Raw genomic sequence first — 16,584 nt, 5'->3', positions numbered from 1 at the left:
GGTCGCTTCTCGTCTTCGCTCTCCATCATGGCCGAAGCTGGATCACAGTCAACCTTTTCGAACGTGTCGAGAGAACACTGCTCCTGCATTCCGGCCAGCTGCTTTCTCCTCAATGCCATGCTAATGCCCGGTGAGACCGTGAGACGCGCTTAGCCGCTGGATCGCACAGATCCTCCCGCAAGGATTTCACATCCTGCCTGGACGTCCAGGCCTTCCAACATATTTCGAACAGATCTGGATAACGCAACATCTCGATGCCCGAGGCTACTCGCACCGGAAAATGAGTTCATGCCATGGAACGAGGGACAGCCGGGTTTGTAGAGACTGCCGTTTCACCCTCACGTGTTTGCCGCGAGCGCCGCCTTCTCCATATCTCTCGCCTCGCACATCATGGATGCCTGGCTTTGAGAGTTAAACTTCTGATTTTTCGGTCTGCTGATTTCCTGCTCTAGGTGTATGCCATCTTGCCAGATTCCCGCTCCTTGTCGGCGATCGTTCTGTTCGACAGCGGCTGTGACGACTCGATAGTTGTTGACTTGTCTTCTGCCTTAGTACACAAGAAATTGTGCCAGGCGCGAGTAATAACAGTGTGACTTTCGCAATGGCCAAAGAAAAGGTGTCTCCAAATACACAGCTGAGGAAGGTACGACCCACAGCGCTCCTTCCCCTGACTTCTCTCCTCTTCAACCTTGTGTTGACCTCACTTCATTGCTCACTCATGACGACTTTACCCAGTCCTTTGCAAGTGTCCTTCTACTCTACTCACGACCTCAGAGGAGACTGATTACCGACAGCTTTTGATTCAACACTACCTTATGGAATGTGCTGAGTGCTATTGGCTATTCGACGTGACACCTCCAGCTGCCAGCGAACATCATCTTCCCTATTCAGTCCTGGCACCCATCCAAAGCCACCAAAACTGCCTGCGTCGACGGAATCTGCAGGTTGACAACACCTCTCCGGGCTTGGACCCTCTCAACCTTGTGCTTGCCCGACTGCGCAAGCCTTCCATCGGTGTAATTCCAGCTCAACCCCGCCCATTGGACGCCTTCATCAGCATCGGCGCCAGCAGCCGTCAGCCTTTCGATTCCAACATGGCGGACGTGCTTGGGAACGGTAAGACGGACTCGTTGTTCCGGGCGCGCATACGAGGCGGTGCTGTTGTACTCGTCCAAGTTGATCACGGCGTACTTGGCAAGCTTGCCAGCCTGGTAGATGCCGTACGCGGAGAGGTTCCAAACCGATGTTGGGATCGGGTAGACCTGCGCTTTAGGATGGCGTCCGAGGGCATCCGCAGCGAAGATGTATCCGTACAGGGGTGGCCTTGTGTACGGCTGTCGTCCCTCGAGCGGGACTGGAACCCATTGAGTGTAACCAAAGGTGGTGCCCTGGATAAAGTTCTGACGTTGCATGTTCTAGAAACGCAAAGATTGGTCAGTCACTCAGCCTTCGACAAGAACTGCGGGATCGAAACTCACAGCAGCCATGCTAAGGAAGGTCCGATCAATCGTCCACAGTGCCGAGCCAAATACTCCAATGAACTGCGACATGTTCAAGTTGGAAGAATCTGAGTTTGTCTCGCCGAGGATGAAGGGCAGCGACGGTTTGTAGTTGTGAGAGGCCGCAATATCGTCGTCGTACAGCGACACGTTCGCTGCGATATTCGTGTGGTTCATGAAAGAGTTCTGCAATCGGACCCAAGGCTCTCCATTACTGTCGTAATGGTGCATCGACATGGACTTCAGGTGGTTGTGTTTGTCGAGACCGGAATTAAGGACGTTGTCACTGCTTGCTATCAGAACATTGAGCAGTCTGGGAACACCAACCATCATACGTACGCCGACCACTCCTGCTCCCCCGACGCAGTTGTCAAACCCTGGAAGAACCTGGTCTCCGCAAGCCCGTATGGGTTTCCCTTCAACACTTGCGAGCTACAGGCGTCCGCATATTCGTTCCACTGTCGGACGTAGTCGGCCAACGTGTAGTTCTTAGGTCGATGGCCAACAAGATAGAATATGTCCGGTTCATTCCCGATCTCAAAGGAGTCCAGTCGCCCGCCGACGGTATGCATGACGTGTCGCGCAACTTCGAGAGCATTCTCGAGCCCGCCCGGCGTGCCGTAGGTATTGCCCATGTTCATCTGCCAGGAGAAGCTGGTGTCGGGAAAGTTGCGGAAACCTTCAAAGAATGCAGGACCGATCTCGACACGGTCTGGAATGCCAATGTTCGACGTGAGAGATCCGGTATTCTCGAAGACATTGCGGGAAGCGACTTGCTGGGAAGCATTGTACCAGATTCGGTCACTGTCGAAATCAGCTTGGTGCCGAAGTAAGGACTGCAGGAATAGACCTACGTTGACGTTCCGCCAATTCGAACGAACGGTTGGGCTCCCGTCTTCGACGCAAGTAGGTCTAGAATGTCTTTCGAGAAAAGGTTTGGATACGTTGCATTGCCTTGGAAACGTCAGATTAATTCACCAGAAAAAGGGGTGCAGAACTGACCAGCGAAGTCCGTAAACCAGTGCCCCGGCCAGGAGTAGGAGGCGAAGTCTTTGGGTACGATTCCAGATGCGCCCTTGGGCACCTTGTTGGGCGAGGAGAAGCTGAAAGTCTCACTGGTAGCGATGGTGGCTTGCATGGTGAGCAAGCTCAACGCGGTCGTGCAGCGAATGCTAGGCGCCATGGCTTTACAAACTGCAACGATTCGGCTCGAGCAAGGGTTGGGTATGACAGGAATGAGAGCATCGTGTACGGAATCGTGTCTTTATGTTGTCTTGCCTTCGTCTGTGCCCCGCGCATGACGGGGTAGTATGGAGTGATGATCTTGGATGGAGAAGTGTGTCTCGGCTCTCGCACGGCTCTCGCAAATTTTCTCGGTTGGGGACACTGACAGGGTCTGGAGTACATACACAGTACATATTCGAGCGAGAACACTCTGGCTTGCCAACTCGTTAGAAGGAATACACGAATCATGCTCAGACCCACGGGCGTAGACCTGGACGATGGCGTGCGGGGTGCGCGTGTCAGTGCTGGGAAAGGCAAACGTCTCCCCTCCGGCTCTCGCACTCTGCCCCTGTCGCTTCCTCCAACACCAACTGATCGCTTCTGCCGTTAAGGCACTGGGGATGAGTGAAGCAGATGCAGCCACGGAAGATGCCGTAGCTCGCGAGAACCGCGATGATGGAGACTCGAGCACAGCGTCATGCCGGGGTGTCGTAAAAGCGACACGCAGGGCAAACAGCTCCTTGGGCTGCTTGTTATGCCGCGCCCGCAAGGTACGCCGCAGCCATATCGCCGACGGCGCGAAGCACTCGCATTATCCGTACAATAGCTCACTGAATTTCAGTAGATCCGATGCGACCTTGCACGGCCACATTGCCAGCGCTGTCAACAGTCAGCGCTTCAGTGCCCCGGCTACGCGAACGAGGAGATTTCCAGAAGGGAGATAGACAAGGTGGCAGAGCATGTCTACCGCAGTTCGAACAAGGAACGACGAAGCGTTGGCGCATGCAAAGCTTGCCGTAGCTCGAAGAGCCGCTGCAGTCGCAGTACCCCATGTACAAGATGCAATGCTCGTGGCATCGACTGTGTCTACGACGTCGATACGACTCCAGGGAGCCCAACCAGTGGTCCCGCAGGGCTTCAACTAAGGTCAGCAAGCAACACTACTAACACTCTCTGCAGAAGACAGTCACTAATACTCGATGCAGCCTTACTACCCGTTCAAGACTGGAAAGCCTTGAAAGCAGCGTGCAACAGCAGCTACTCCACTCTTATTTCGACCGCATACATCCCTTACGATGCTATTCATTTCTTCACAAGCCGTCTTTCATGCATTCATTCGACCATGGCCGACTCGAAGCGGATTACGAGAAGCCTTTGATCGATATCATTCTCGCTCTAGGCGCCTGGTAAGCTTTCCTTTACGATCAACGTGACCAGCAGGGGCGACGTCTCGTGACAAGAAGCTGATCCTATATCTAGGCAGATTAGACGCGACGAGATTCTAGCACCTTCAACGTCAACCAATGTGAACATTCCACCAGGAGCAGATCATGTTTGGGCGGAGGGTGCCCAAGCCAATATTTTCTCTTCCTTCAAAGTACCGACGAACCAACAGTTGATGGTATTTTGCATTGCTGCCGGCCGCTCCAGGAGACGTACACTAATGATTGATAGGCTCTATTGCTTTTGTGCGAGTATGCACACCGAACTGAGCATTTCTCCTGGGCTTTCGGGATGGCTGGCTGTGTCTTCCGGCACATCAGGATCTTGGGCCTGGATGTTCCGCGCGGAGACTCTTCGAGCCTGTCCCTCGTGACACCAGAAAGAGAAATCGAACACCGAATCGTTTGGGCCTCCTACAGCATTGACGTCCTGCTCGGCTCGGGGGTGGATAAGCATTCGTCCTGGGGCAATGACTTTCCTCGCATCCCATTGCCCTGCTCCAACGAGTCCGTTCTTTCTCAAGAGGCGTCGCAGCCGTTGTTCCTGGCATCGATAGAGGAGTTGGGTACCTCATCTATCGTGCCTGTTCTAGATCTACCTGCGTTGAACGTGGTGCTAATACACCTGCGCACGAGAGTCTTGCGGTTAGTCGATCTTTCTGAGGACCAAAGCACGGAATACTGACACTGCTTAGCTGTATACGTACCGCTCAGATGTACGATACCATTGAAACCCCGACCTCGCCGTTCGTCAGCCTCCTGGCACAGCTGGAGCGCTTTCGGACTCAACTCCCGTCCAAATGGGAATTGACCGAACTGAACATCTATGTGCACAAGGACCACCGCGTCTTGGGGGGCGTAGTCTTCTTGCACATGCTCTACCATGCCGCACTTTGCGACCTGACACGCATCTCCCTTCCCGGCTTCGACTTCCCTCTTGCGGATGCGGTTCGGAGGTCTCCCTCGCAAATGGTGCGGTCATGTCAGCAGCGTTGCTGTTTCCATGCGGAGGAGATCTCGAACATTATACGGCGCATTCAATTGGCAGGCGATACGGCGTTCGACGATCCATTTGTTGCTGATGCTACAATGGAGTCAACTAAGATCCAGATCATCTATTCAGCAATCATCTCACAGCACGTCAATTTTCGGGCAACGAGAAACAACATAATGCTCAACATGGATCTGCTGCACAGACTAAGACTCGATAGGTCCAAACCTAGCCCACACGTAATCTTCACTTTGTTTTGCTCTGTTGGTGAATGCAAAGGCTAACGGTTGTAGGTGCAAGCACTCTTACCAATCTGCAACGCTTTTGGCTTTCACGATATCGCCGGCGAATACGGGGCGGAGAGCATGTGAGTCTTCCTTGGATCCTTCCGATCGTCCACATGTACTAATGATTGCGCAGTGAAAGGCTTGTCGAGGTTACCGGTCCTGCCGACCTGGACCATCTGTCGAATATCTCTCATTTCCGGAGAGCACGCCACGAGGCTGCAGATGGACAGCAGATAGCGAGTGCTGCATGCGCACCTTCTTCTGCCTCGGGTACCTCTCCTGGAACACTCGATAGCAGGGTCCCGCCCGAAATAACCAATGGCGCCCGATATGCGGACAATGAACCGGCAACGGCACGAAACCTGGGCCAACCAGACACCTATACCTGGCTGCCGCACCCAGCTGCAGCTCCAGTACCAGAAATTCCACTTCACGATGGTTCAAATCTGCCACACACAACATGGTCAGCGTCGTCCTTGGAACCGGCGGCCGCGGAGGACTACACTCGAGTGGCCGAAGAAATGTCTCAATACCTGACTCGCACCGGAGCGGATCTCTCCACGTTGTGGGACTTTGACATGATGTATCAGGAGCCGTAGTGCCGACGCACGACTGTATGCAATACATAATATAATTTACTGAACGAAACGCTTCTGAAGACTGCTTTACCTGCAAGAAGGTATCGTCGCTTTGAGTCGCTCCGGTGTCATCTCTGGTCGCCCAATGTACTTGATCCACGTATAAGGATCCTCGAACTCGTCCGCAACTGTCGTGTTGGGGTCGCCTTGGACATAAGAAGGATATTCACCTGCAACGCCGACAGAGCCAACTTCCTCCTTGTACTCCTTCCACAGCGCCAGCATTTCTGCCATCCTCGCGGGATCTTTATCTGCTAGATCGTCGGTTTCGCCTGGGTCGGTCTTGATGTTGAAGAGCTCCCATTTCTGGGGCCCTTTGGGCGCCGGCACGAATGTGATCTTCCAGTCTCCGCGCCTCAGTGCTCCTGACCCAGCGATCTCGAACCCGACCACATAGTCTGAGTCGTGAATGGTCTTCTTCGACGAGACGATAGATCCATTGCAGACAGGGCGAGTGAAAAAGTCAACCCAGCTGCGACCTTTCAGTGGCGCGATCTTGCGCCCCCGATACTGCGCACCAGGATGTTTCAGCTGGGCGTATTCCAACACCGTCGGCACAATATCCATCACCGTGCAAAAAGCGTCTGTCATGTAAGCTGGATTTGAGCCGCCAGACATTTGCTTCTGGCGAGGCGGTTTCACGATCAACGGCACCCGACAGCCCCCCTCGGTGGAGTGCATTTTATACAGCCGCGAAGGTGCCGTGGCTGCCTGAGCCCTGCGAAAGCAATCAGCAAGGCTCCAGTACTACACCGCAGACAATATACTCACCATCGACAGCCGTACCACACAAATGAGTTCGCACGACCAATGTTGTCGAGGCTGTTGTCGTAGTACTTGTCAATGTGCTCAACAATGCTTTGACCCACCAGCGGCTGAGCCTCGTAGCTTGCACCTTCTGCGCCGTTGTCGCTCATGAACAATACAAAGGTATTATCATATTCACCGGTTTCTTTCAGGTAGTCTACCACCCGGCCAATGTTGTGGTCCATACGGTCGACCATGCCCGCATACACCTCCATAGCTCGAGATGAGCTTTGCCGGATCTCAGGTGGGAGGTCAGACCAGTTCTCCGGCTTGCCGTCTATAATTACTACGGGGTGGGCTTTCACATCTGGGTCGACCATGCCGAGTTCGACCAAACGAGCAAGACGTCGCTGACGTAACGCCTCAGGTCCGTCATCGTAGAGCCCGCGGTATTTGTCGCAGCTTTCTTTGGGCGCTTGCAGAGGCCAGTGGGGAGCGCTGAAAGGGAGATAGGCGAAGAATGGTTGGTCCTTCTCAGCCTCGCTTCGCTCGCTCAGATAGCTGATCATTTTATCGGCGTAGGCGTCACTGCTGTAGAAGTCCTCCGTCAACTCCTTGATGAAGTGGTCATCTTCTGCGTGGAGAGCCCTGGTGGCAGTCTCGAAGAACTTGGTCGGTTCATGGAGAGGATCCTCGTATTGAGGTTCGTAGGCTTCAAGATCGGTCATTTCAGCACAATCATAACGTGGGCAAAGAAGGGGCATGCTTACCGTAGTGATTGGCACATCCTGGAAGCAAGGCAAATGACTTCTTGAATCCACGTTGGATTGGATGGTGCTCCGGCCGCATACCCAAATGCCACTTGCCACTCATGCAGGTGAAATATCCGCCTTCGGAGAGCAACTCTGGAAGAGCGACAACACGGTCATTCAGGTAGCCTTCATGGCCGGGTTGTCCACGATGGGCCGGGGATGCTCGTGTCATCTCGTGGAGCTGACCAAGTCCTGCAATGTGATGGTCGGTTCCTATGAAGTCGGCTTGGTCAATATGCTGTATTTCAAGGGTAGACGGGGTAGAACTATACCAGTCATCAACATCGAACGGGTAGGAGAGCACGCCGCCGCAACATGGTAGTTGGTAAATCGAGCCGCGTCCGATTCCTTCGCAAGCCTGTCCACGTTCGGAGTCTGGATCTCTGAGCCAAAGCAACCGCAGTCACTGAATCCCAGATCGTCGGCCACGATGACGAGGAAATTAGGCCTTTTGCTAGACATGTTGGCGGTGGAGATTGTTTGTCGATTCTCCCTGCAAGCCAAATGACTGGAGTTGGACTTCTATTACAGACAGAGTATCCAGAACCTCGGACGATGCGGTTTGCTCATCGAAAGCCGAGAATACCTACTGGAGAGAATCTTGAGAGTGAATAAATCATGACTCGGTCTGGCACATCAACTAGAGATCCACCAGTAAGCGGATGGAGACGGAGAGCCGCGTGGTAGTGCCCCCTCGGAAGCACTGGTGTTGTTGAACACTGCCGTGCAATAGCAGACATGGAACCAGATCAGGAGTGGAGGTGAGGGTGCGGGAACCAGATCTTCTGCGAGAGCCGCCGCGAGAGCCGACAACAGCAATGCGCAAGCCGCTGTCGCCACGAGGATGCTGCAGTCCGGACTTCACGGACCACTCTCTTTCTCGCGGCCAGATATCGACATGCATTGCTCCAAGAGTCCCCGCAATAGGCCATATGGTGTACCGCGGAGTGTATATTATGCACGGCTCGTCTGCTCATCTTGATACATGCACCCTTGCTCACCTCCCCCAGAATCACCATCTCGTGTCTCCCACGTACCCAAGCAAGAATGGCGCCCCCAAACACGACCAAAGACAAACAGGACCAGATATCCTTCCTTGAGCGCTTCCAATACTTCAATGGCATTCTAGTCTTCATCATGGTGTACGTGGACAGATACGTTTGCTTGAAGGACTTGTTACTGACCTGCTTACAAGCTACATGGCCTTCTGCGCCTTCAATTTCGGTTTCGATGTCGGAACGTTTAGCGGCGTACAGGCTATGGCGCCATTCGTGCAGAAGTTCGGTCACTACGATGCACAGAGCGACGAGTATGTGCTGGCTGGCTGGTTGCGCTCCATCATGACGGCGACACCATTCATTGGCAAGGCCTTGGTACGAAGCATTGTCCCTGGGATCCGCAGCGTTCGTCAAAAAGACTGACTGATTAGGGTGCCATATCCTGCGGCATGATTGCAGAACGCTGGGGTCGTCGCGCTGCCATCTTGGGTCTCTGCATTGTCTCGTTCATGTACGTCCATGGCCTTTGAGATACACGGATCGAGATGCTGACGAAAAACACAGTGGTGTAGCGTTGCAAACCTCAGCGGTCGAGTCCGCGCAGTTTACTATTGGACGCATCATTACCTACGCTATGACGGGTAAGTAGCACGGCAGCTGAGTTGTACTGCATTATCGCTCTGCTCGTTTTAACACCAACGCTGACTTCGGGTTCAATGGTCACAGGCATGGCCGTCGTTGTCGTCCCAATCTACCAGTCTGAAGTCGCTCCCCCTCAGCTGCGCGGAATGTTCGCCTCCACGATTCAAGGCATGATCGTTCTCGGGCAAGTCATTGCGGCTGTCATCTCATACGGCACCCAGCGCCTCTCGACCGATGCAGCTTGGCAGATTCCGATCGGCCTCCAGCTCGTGATGCCCGGTCTGATCTTTGTGCTGCTGCCGATCTTGCCGGAATCTCCCCGATGGTTGTTGAGCCAGGATCGATATGATGACGCTGCCAAAAACATGCGAAAGCTGAGAAAGAAGGCGACGGAAGAGGAAGTCAGCTTCGAACTCGAGAGCCTCCGACATGTCGATGCCAATTCCCACAAGGGCAGCTGGGCAGAAGTGTTCGACAGTAAGAATAGGGTAAGTCGGATACACTGGCGGTGGTTGTGCATGTCCTATCGCTGACTGATTCTCCAGCTCCGTACCGGTATTGCAGTGTTCGCAATGTTTGGGCAACAGGTAAGCCCAGCCCAATGCACATCTATTTTGTCGGCGGCATAGGCTGACATACATTAGATCACGGGCCAAGCATTCCCCTCGCAGTATGGCGTTGTTTTCTACCAGTCGCAGGGCTACGCGAGCGAATCCTTCCTTTTCAACATCGTGCAGAACATCGTCTCACTGGTGGCCGTCCTACTGGCCTTGCTCGTTGTCGACAGCATGGGACGTCGAACGATGCTCCTCTGCGGTGGCTCGCTAATGGGCGTCTTCATGCTCATCCTCGGTGGCTTGGGCACCAACCCCAACACACTCTCGCAATCCGGGAAAGATACAATGGTGGCGTCATTGATGTTGTTCCAATTCTTCTTCAACATTTCGTGGGCGCCAGTGTAAGTTGATAATTGTGAGCATGAAACACTTCATCACACTGACACCGTTGGTCCCTGCAGAGCCTACGTCGTTGTATCCGAAGCGGCTGCCTCGCGAGTCAAGGAGAAGACCAACCTTTTGGCCATCGTCGTGTCCGTGCTCACCACGTTCGTCACCTCCTTCACGGTGCCATACCTGATCAACGAAGAGTATGCCAACCTCGGCGGCAAGCTGGGCTACATCTACGGCGGCATCAACGTCCTGATGGTCATTGGAGTCTTCTTTATCATTCCGGAGTTGAAGAACCGGAGTCTGGAAGAGGTCGATCAGCTCTTCGCCAGTGGAGCTCCGTTGAGGACGTTTTCCAAGATCACTACTCAGAACGCGGAGCAGCTGTATGAGAAAGATGCTTTGTCTAAACCGCATGGCGTTGTTGAGCTTAGGGAGGACTCGGATGGGACGGGAAAGAACTAGTCGACTGTTTGCAAAACGGTTGTGGGAAGATGAGCGGTTCTTCATTAAGAATACGACTGAAGTCAACATGGAGGTCGTCTTGCTCAAATTGCCAAGCTTGCATCACACTTGCTCTTGTGCGTTCATTCTTTGAGTCTTGCAATCATCCCTCGAACCTGGTTCAATCCCCATCATTCGTCTAGCCTGGCGACTTTGAAAGCAAAGACTTGCTGTCTGCACAATGCCGTGTTACGGCACTTCAAGAGGCACATTCCGGCAATTCATCAAGGACTGAGAGGAGCCTCCCGTGGGCTATCGCACCGGTCTGCATAGGCTGTTTGACCCAGTATCGTTAGCCTATCCTCTTTATTACGCTCAAGCCTCGGCGACAACCACCGCAGGTAACAGGTTGACGTCGAACTCTGTTTGCACTGGAAACAAGAAATGCCAATGTCTCCGTGGCTGTACGGCGACACGATGTTTGGCTGGTTAAAAGGCGTAATAGAAGCAAGAAAACGAGCCACTGAGTTTCTCCGTCTTGTCATGGACTAACACTGCCTTGGCCTGCATCACAACCCCGATCTCCCCTCAATCTCTTACCCTAAACGGACTGCGATTTATCCTCGAATGCCATGAGAGCTCGTGGAGCCCAGATCGGCGTGATGTATAAGGTGGCTGTAGCTCGTTCGACCGCGATGGAGACTGGATCTGTAGATTGCCAGTGCACGCTCTTTGCGCCGCCGAAATCGACATGGTCGCCATTAAATATGCCTTCGCAGCAGCAGCTTGCGTAGCTTCTACCGCTGCCATTGAGGTCTCTGTCAGCTCTTCTGGAGGCAATGCAACCGGCTATGGACAGACTAGGTATGTTGTCGAATCTTACTGGTATCGAGGCTTTCTCTGACGGCACTCCTCGATAGGTACGGCTTCTTGCACGAAGACATCAACAACTCTGGTGATGGTGGCATCTATGCCGAACTCGTGAGGAACCGAGCATTCCAATATTCCAGGAAGTATCCAGTCAGCACGGATGGCTACTACAGCATCAATGGCGCAAAGCTCAGCATCCAAATGCTTGACGAGCCGCTCTCCGAGGCGTTGCCGGCTTCCATGCGTGTCAAGGCTCCTAAAGGCGGAGGTGTTGTTGGCTTCGAGAACGAGGGCTACTGGGGCATGGATGTCAAGCAGCAGCCGTACTCCGGAACTTTCTGGGTCAAGGGCGAATATCACGGCCACTTTACCGCCTCGCTGCAGTCGAACCTGACGGACGCTGTCTTCGGGTCTACGAAGGTTAAGTCCAAGTGCAAGACCGGCGACGAGTGGGTTGAGCACACCTACGAGCTGGTGCCAACGAAGGATGCCCCGAATAGTAACAACACCCTGGCCATCACATTTGATGCTGCTGTGAGTGCCGATTTGGCTTCACCCAATTTGGTTGGATTTATGCTGATGTTATGCAGGGTGCTCCTTCTGGCCACCTTGACTTCAACTTTATCTCACTCTTCCCGCCAACTTTTAAAGACCGCAAGAACGGTCTGCGTGTGGATGTGGCCGAGACGCTGTATGGATGGAGTTCCGTCATTCGCTTCCCGGGTGGCAATATGCTTGAGGGCAACACCAACCGATCCTATTGGAATTGGAAAGACTCGATTGGGCCACTCATTGAGCGACCTGGATTCGCTGGCGTCTGGGGCTATCAGCAGACTCATGGACTGGGTTTGCTCGAGTATCTCGAGTGGGCAGAAGACTTTGAGGTGGAGTTTGGTACGTTGTCGAATGTCCTCTCACTCAGAGAAGACATGACGCCGTTTCAATGCTAACAGGTTATCTCATTATAGTACTTGCGGTATACGCCGGCCTGTCACTCAACGGAGACATCACCCCTGAGGACAAATTGCAGCGATTCATCGATGAAGCTCTGGAAGAGATCGAATTCGTCCGCGGTCCTGCCGACTCTACCTGGGGCTCCCGCCGTGCTGAGCTGGGACACCCAGAGCCTTTCACCCTCGAGTATGTCGAAGTGGGCAACGAAGACTGGCTCGCCGGCGGGGATAAGGGGTGGAATGCTTACTTCAGATACCGCTTCCCGCTGTTCCAGCAAGCAATCAATGAGGTGTACCCAGACATCGAGATCTTGTACTCCGGTTCGGCGTACGATACCAGCAGCCCAGGCAACTATCACCCACCGCAGAACCCTGCCATTGGCGACTATCATCCGTATCGTGAACCTGACGATTTAGTTGATGAGTTCGACCTCTTTGACAATCAGACCGTGAGACATATCGTCGGAGAGGTGGCAGCCACCTTCGTGAACAACGGCACAGGTTTCGACGGAGACCTCCACCCCTTCCCATGGTGGATCGGCACTGTTGGCGAAGCCGTCAGCATGATCGGTTACGAGCGCAACGCTGACCGTGTACTCGGGACGTTCTATGCACCTGTTCTCCGCAACATGAATCGCTGGCAGTGGTCTATCACCTTGGTCCAGTTCGCAGCCGACCCAGCTCTTACTACGAGAAGCACCAGCTGGTATGTCTGGGACCTATTCGCTCTTCATCCGATCACGCATGTCTTGCCTGTTGAAAGCCCAGCGGGCTACGGCCCTCTCTACTACGGAGCGGGTACAGACGAGGAACGAGACGGAGCAATGGTCTGGAAGGGCGCAGTCTACAACTCCACCAACAAAGCCGACGTCCCCATCTCCGTGGCATTTGACGGCGTCAAAGCTGGTACGAAGGCTGTTTTGGACATGCGCACGCAAGCTGAGGGTAATCCCTGGGCTTACAACGACCCCTTTACTGGAGTCAACGTGGTATCAACCACCACCGAGGTCATCACGGCGAATGCGGACGGTGTGTTCGAGTTCAGCATGCCGAATTTAAGCGTTGCTGTGCTTGATACTGATGTGTCGTCTGCTGGCTCGTCGTCGCCTTCTGGTGGTAAGAAGCACGGCGGGCCGGGTCATAAGGGGCATGGTCGTCCAGGCAAGCCGCCAGGGTTCAGGCCAAAGTTGTAAAGCTGCTGTTGAGACAGGATACTAGGCATTGCTGAATAAAATGATCTCTGTGCTTCTGCTCACCTTCTCTTACTCAACCCTCAAACAGCTGTTGGGTAGCTCTTGAGACAAGGTTTGTTCATAACAACATTGATGGAGACCGGCACCTTGATGGGAATTACCTCATTGCCACAACTAAACATTGAAGCAGTCAAGGACCGAGACATCTAGGACCACTGCGATAACAGCGTACTGATTCCAGAGCACAACATGGGTACCGCTTCCTTCAGTCTCGATGGAAGCCTCTTTCCCTTATATGCCAGCTACAAGGAAGCCACCAACTATGTCATCAAATGGCTCACGAAGAATACTGGCGCTGGGATCTCCAGGGCATGCCTTCACTCCGTCAAGGAAATGAGGTACTTGACAGACTGCATTCTCTCGTGCGGCGTGGACATCCCGGAAGAGCTTTTGAAGAAGTTCCGACAAGCAATCAATGCTCGCCGACGCTTGACGACCTTCTACAAGTCCAGTCCTAACACTGCTGACTGTGAGTCCACGGACCACCATGTCTACTTTAATGAGACCTTCCAAGGGATCTACCAAGACATCTACCAGGCCCATAAGCAATGCAACTGCCGCCTGTCGCACGCTCGGAGCAAGTCTCAAGAACTCTTTTTGCCCTTCTTGAACTCATTCGACTGCCTCAAGATCAATGACGGCGATAATGGCACGCGGAAAGTCACGACCAGCAGCTGCGAAGACTGCAACAAGGGGCCGTCAGTACCTTCCGACGTTGATCCAGAGGGAGAGAACAAGCTACGAACTCAGGGGCCAGCCATAGCAGACGACGCTTTGGAAGAGTGGGCGAGTCTTCATTCGCTCCTCATTGTAAGTCAGCGCGACTACTGATTCTTGGAATTGACTGACAGCACGTTTAGCAACTGGAGCATCTAATGACCACAATCAAACGGTCTTACCGCCAGGCTGCCGATGGCTCCATCCCGCTTGCGGTAGCTGCAATGTCCAGTTGCTGTGCGTATGAGTGTAGCAGCTCGCTCACCTGTGCCCTTGAAAGTTACCAAATCCGCAATCCTTCCCAGTTGAAGAAGCGATACGAAGCCCTGGCGCGGGACTTTCATGCAACTTCTGTGCCAGATCGAGCTCCGACGAGCGGCAAAGCTACCTTGGATGGACTGCACCTCGTCTGGGAAGAGTTGCTGGCGTTCAGAGGTGGCTTGAGTTCTCGTCACGATCTCGATTATCGTGTCAAATGCCGCCAATGTCAATGCGCCTCCTGTTCGTTCCCGACTGAGGACGTTACGGACTTCCTCGCAACGGATCCGGCGACGGTATCCAGATCCGAAGATCTCGAAGCCAGTGAGCGACGTGTACTGAGATCCGTCTTACGTGGAGCGTATCAAGATATCCAGATGCGAAAGGAAAGCCAGCATCAGCAGACACCATGCTTTCCCGTCTGGCGTGACCTGGAGCTCTTTCTGGAGGGCGACAACGAGAAAGAGGAAGCTCCACTCAACCATATCAATCTCTGCTTCGGACTGTATCTCTTTATTGAGTCCTACAAGACTTTTCAGAGCCTTGATGCAATTGACAGCGACGCAACGACTATCGAGCGACCACAAAAGCCCGCACAGAAGCGTATCGCTCGCCTACATGCACTGAAGCTGTCACTCAACCTCCTGATCACGGTCAAGTCAACCCTCCACAACAGAGACGTCCCGTGCTCCTGCTTCAGAGCCAACGGTACCACAGTCTTAGCCAGCATTGTAGACTGGCACAACAGCCTCAACCACTTCACCAGGATCAACCGCTTCGATCTGCTCTACCAAGCTCCATGGATGTCCGGCTTCCACGCAATGACGAATCTTGCTCAGACTGCCACGTGCGGCTCGAACCTCTGGCATTACGGATACTACGTCGGCACAACTCTGCACGTCTACAACGCGCTGGTTCAAGCAAGACTGCTGGACGCTTCCCAGCTCCCTGTTCTGGAAGCTGTGTGCGACACATACAAGGACGTTCTTTTCCTGGGCAAGCGATCTACGCACAATGTATTCAGCTGCTGGAAGCGATGGGGAGGCGCCAAGGTCCTGCGGTCCTCACATCACAGCAGATCTGGATCAGGCAAGGGGGACAAGAGGTGGGATCTCTGTTCCGTGCACGATTCGAGCCATGGTAGCACGAACTGGAGACGCAGCTACTGTCCAACGAAAGTCTCGGTCTTCGCTGCTGTGGTGCAAGGGCAGTACAAGCTCGATGAGGACGTGATGCAACGGATCGCTGCGACTGAGAGGCGTGATAGCGCTATATCAGCGCACGTCCAAGCAGAGGGAGTAGAAGGAGCGGACGAACACCGCCTCCAAGCAACCAAGGTCGAAAGAATGCAAGCCGCTGTCCTCTCAGAGTTCAACGACCCTACGATGCCCGTTACGCGGATCAACCACTTCGCCTTCTACCACGCATGCATGCGCTTTATGCGGAAGTTCAGCGATGCGAACCACGAGCAGCCTCTTAGCTACATCTGCAAGTGCGCAGCAGAAGGCTGTTTGGAGGCGTGTGATATGTACTTGAAGCGATGCTTGCTGTCCAGCAGCAGCGTGAGGCCGGAGCTTATTGATTGTAAGATTGCAGACAGTGCTACAGAACACCTTCTTGGAGAGTTCTCGGGCAAAGTCTTGGAGGCGTTTCTTTGGGATGGTTCACTTCCAAGTCGCTGAGTTGGAGGGAGTATGGTTGTGGTTGTTAAGACCCGTAGGCCTGAGGAACGTTCGTTCGATTGCACAGCTACGTAGAAAGTTCTTGAGCTGAAAAGTAATAATGTCCACCTCTTGTCACATCCACTTTCCTCCTCGACGATGAAGCGATCGCTTGGCCGTCAGGTCCTCCACAACACACGCTGGCCGGTTCCCATGTCGTCGGTCGCCCTACAGCTCTCGTGGCCATTATTCAGCGGGCGCGAGCTCGGCGCTGTCAAGGACACTCACCTGCTGTACCCTCACGTTAGTGTGTAGCCACTGAGCACCTGCAACTTCTTCTTGCTTTTTTTGCTTTTCGTTTTTTGAGTAGACCGTGCGACAAGTAGAGCCTCATTTGGCCTTTCAATCGTTGGCCGCGTA

General features: G+C 53.6%; 6 protein-coding genes across 6 annotated transcripts; 4 read left to right on the top strand and 2 right to left on the bottom strand.

Annotated features, from left to right (window-relative positions):
* Nucleotides 1-887: 887 nt before the first annotated feature.
* Nucleotides 888-2,682, bottom strand: GTR2_1 (GTP-binding protein gtr2; the record flags this gene model as incomplete). The annotated part of the gene is made up of 5 exons (XM_064807857.1): nt 888-1,415; nt 1,479-1,785; nt 1,839-2,303; nt 2,354-2,453; nt 2,502-2,682. 5 exons carry the CDS (start codon nt 2,680-2,682, stop codon nt 888-890), a joined length of 1,581 nt encoding a protein of 526 aa, XP_064653935.1.
* Nucleotides 2,683-3,830: 1,148 nt separating this feature from the next.
* LTR77_010639 (uncharacterized protein) lies at nt 3,831-5,823 on the top strand (the record flags this gene model as incomplete). Its single annotated transcript, XM_064807856.1, has 6 exons — nt 3,831-3,910; nt 3,984-4,125; nt 4,179-4,591; nt 4,642-5,176; nt 5,231-5,304; nt 5,358-5,823. The coding sequence occupies 6 exons, from the start codon at nt 3,831-3,833 to the stop codon at nt 5,821-5,823; spliced, it is 1,710 nt and encodes a 569-aa protein (XP_064653934.1).
* A 66-nt stretch (nt 5,824-5,889) lies between these two features.
* Nucleotides 5,890-7,883, bottom strand: LTR77_010638 (uncharacterized protein; the record flags this gene model as incomplete). The annotated part of the gene is made up of 4 exons (XM_064807855.1): nt 5,890-6,580; nt 6,634-7,321; nt 7,380-7,634; nt 7,694-7,883. 4 exons carry the CDS (start codon nt 7,881-7,883, stop codon nt 5,890-5,892), a joined length of 1,824 nt encoding a protein of 607 aa, XP_064653933.1.
* A 585-nt stretch (nt 7,884-8,468) lies between these two features.
* On the top strand, nt 8,469-10,473 carry LTR77_010637 (uncharacterized protein; the record flags this gene model as incomplete). Its single annotated transcript, XM_064807854.1, has 8 exons — nt 8,469-8,563; nt 8,617-8,794; nt 8,851-8,930; nt 8,984-9,060; nt 9,146-9,549; nt 9,607-9,648; nt 9,706-10,019; nt 10,080-10,473. The coding sequence occupies 8 exons, from the start codon at nt 8,469-8,471 to the stop codon at nt 10,471-10,473; spliced, it is 1,584 nt and encodes a 527-aa protein (XP_064653932.1).
* A 730-nt stretch (nt 10,474-11,203) lies between these two features.
* On the top strand, nt 11,204-13,468 carry LTR77_010636 (uncharacterized protein; the record flags this gene model as incomplete). Its single annotated transcript, XM_064807853.1, has 4 exons — nt 11,204-11,316; nt 11,373-11,856; nt 11,913-12,216; nt 12,291-13,468. 4 exons carry the CDS (start codon nt 11,204-11,206, stop codon nt 13,466-13,468), a joined length of 2,079 nt encoding a protein of 692 aa, XP_064653931.1.
* A 249-nt stretch (nt 13,469-13,717) lies between these two features.
* On the top strand, nt 13,718-16,185 carry LTR77_010635 (uncharacterized protein; the record flags this gene model as incomplete). Its single annotated transcript, XM_064807852.1, has 2 exons — nt 13,718-14,338; nt 14,389-16,185. The coding sequence occupies 2 exons, from the start codon at nt 13,718-13,720 to the stop codon at nt 16,183-16,185; spliced, it is 2,418 nt and encodes an 805-aa protein (XP_064653930.1).
* Between the last annotated feature and the right edge of the window lie 399 nt (nt 16,186-16,584).

This window comes from Saxophila tyrrhenica (assembly GCF_035928015.1).
Source record: "Saxophila tyrrhenica strain CCFEE 5935 chromosome Unknown scaffold_25, whole genome shotgun sequence".
Taxonomy (NCBI): Eukaryota; Fungi; Ascomycota; class Dothideomycetes; order Mycosphaerellales; family Extremaceae; genus Saxophila; species Saxophila tyrrhenica.
Note: the sequence above shows the minus strand (reverse complement) of the source record. Positions and strands in the feature narration are given on the sequence as shown.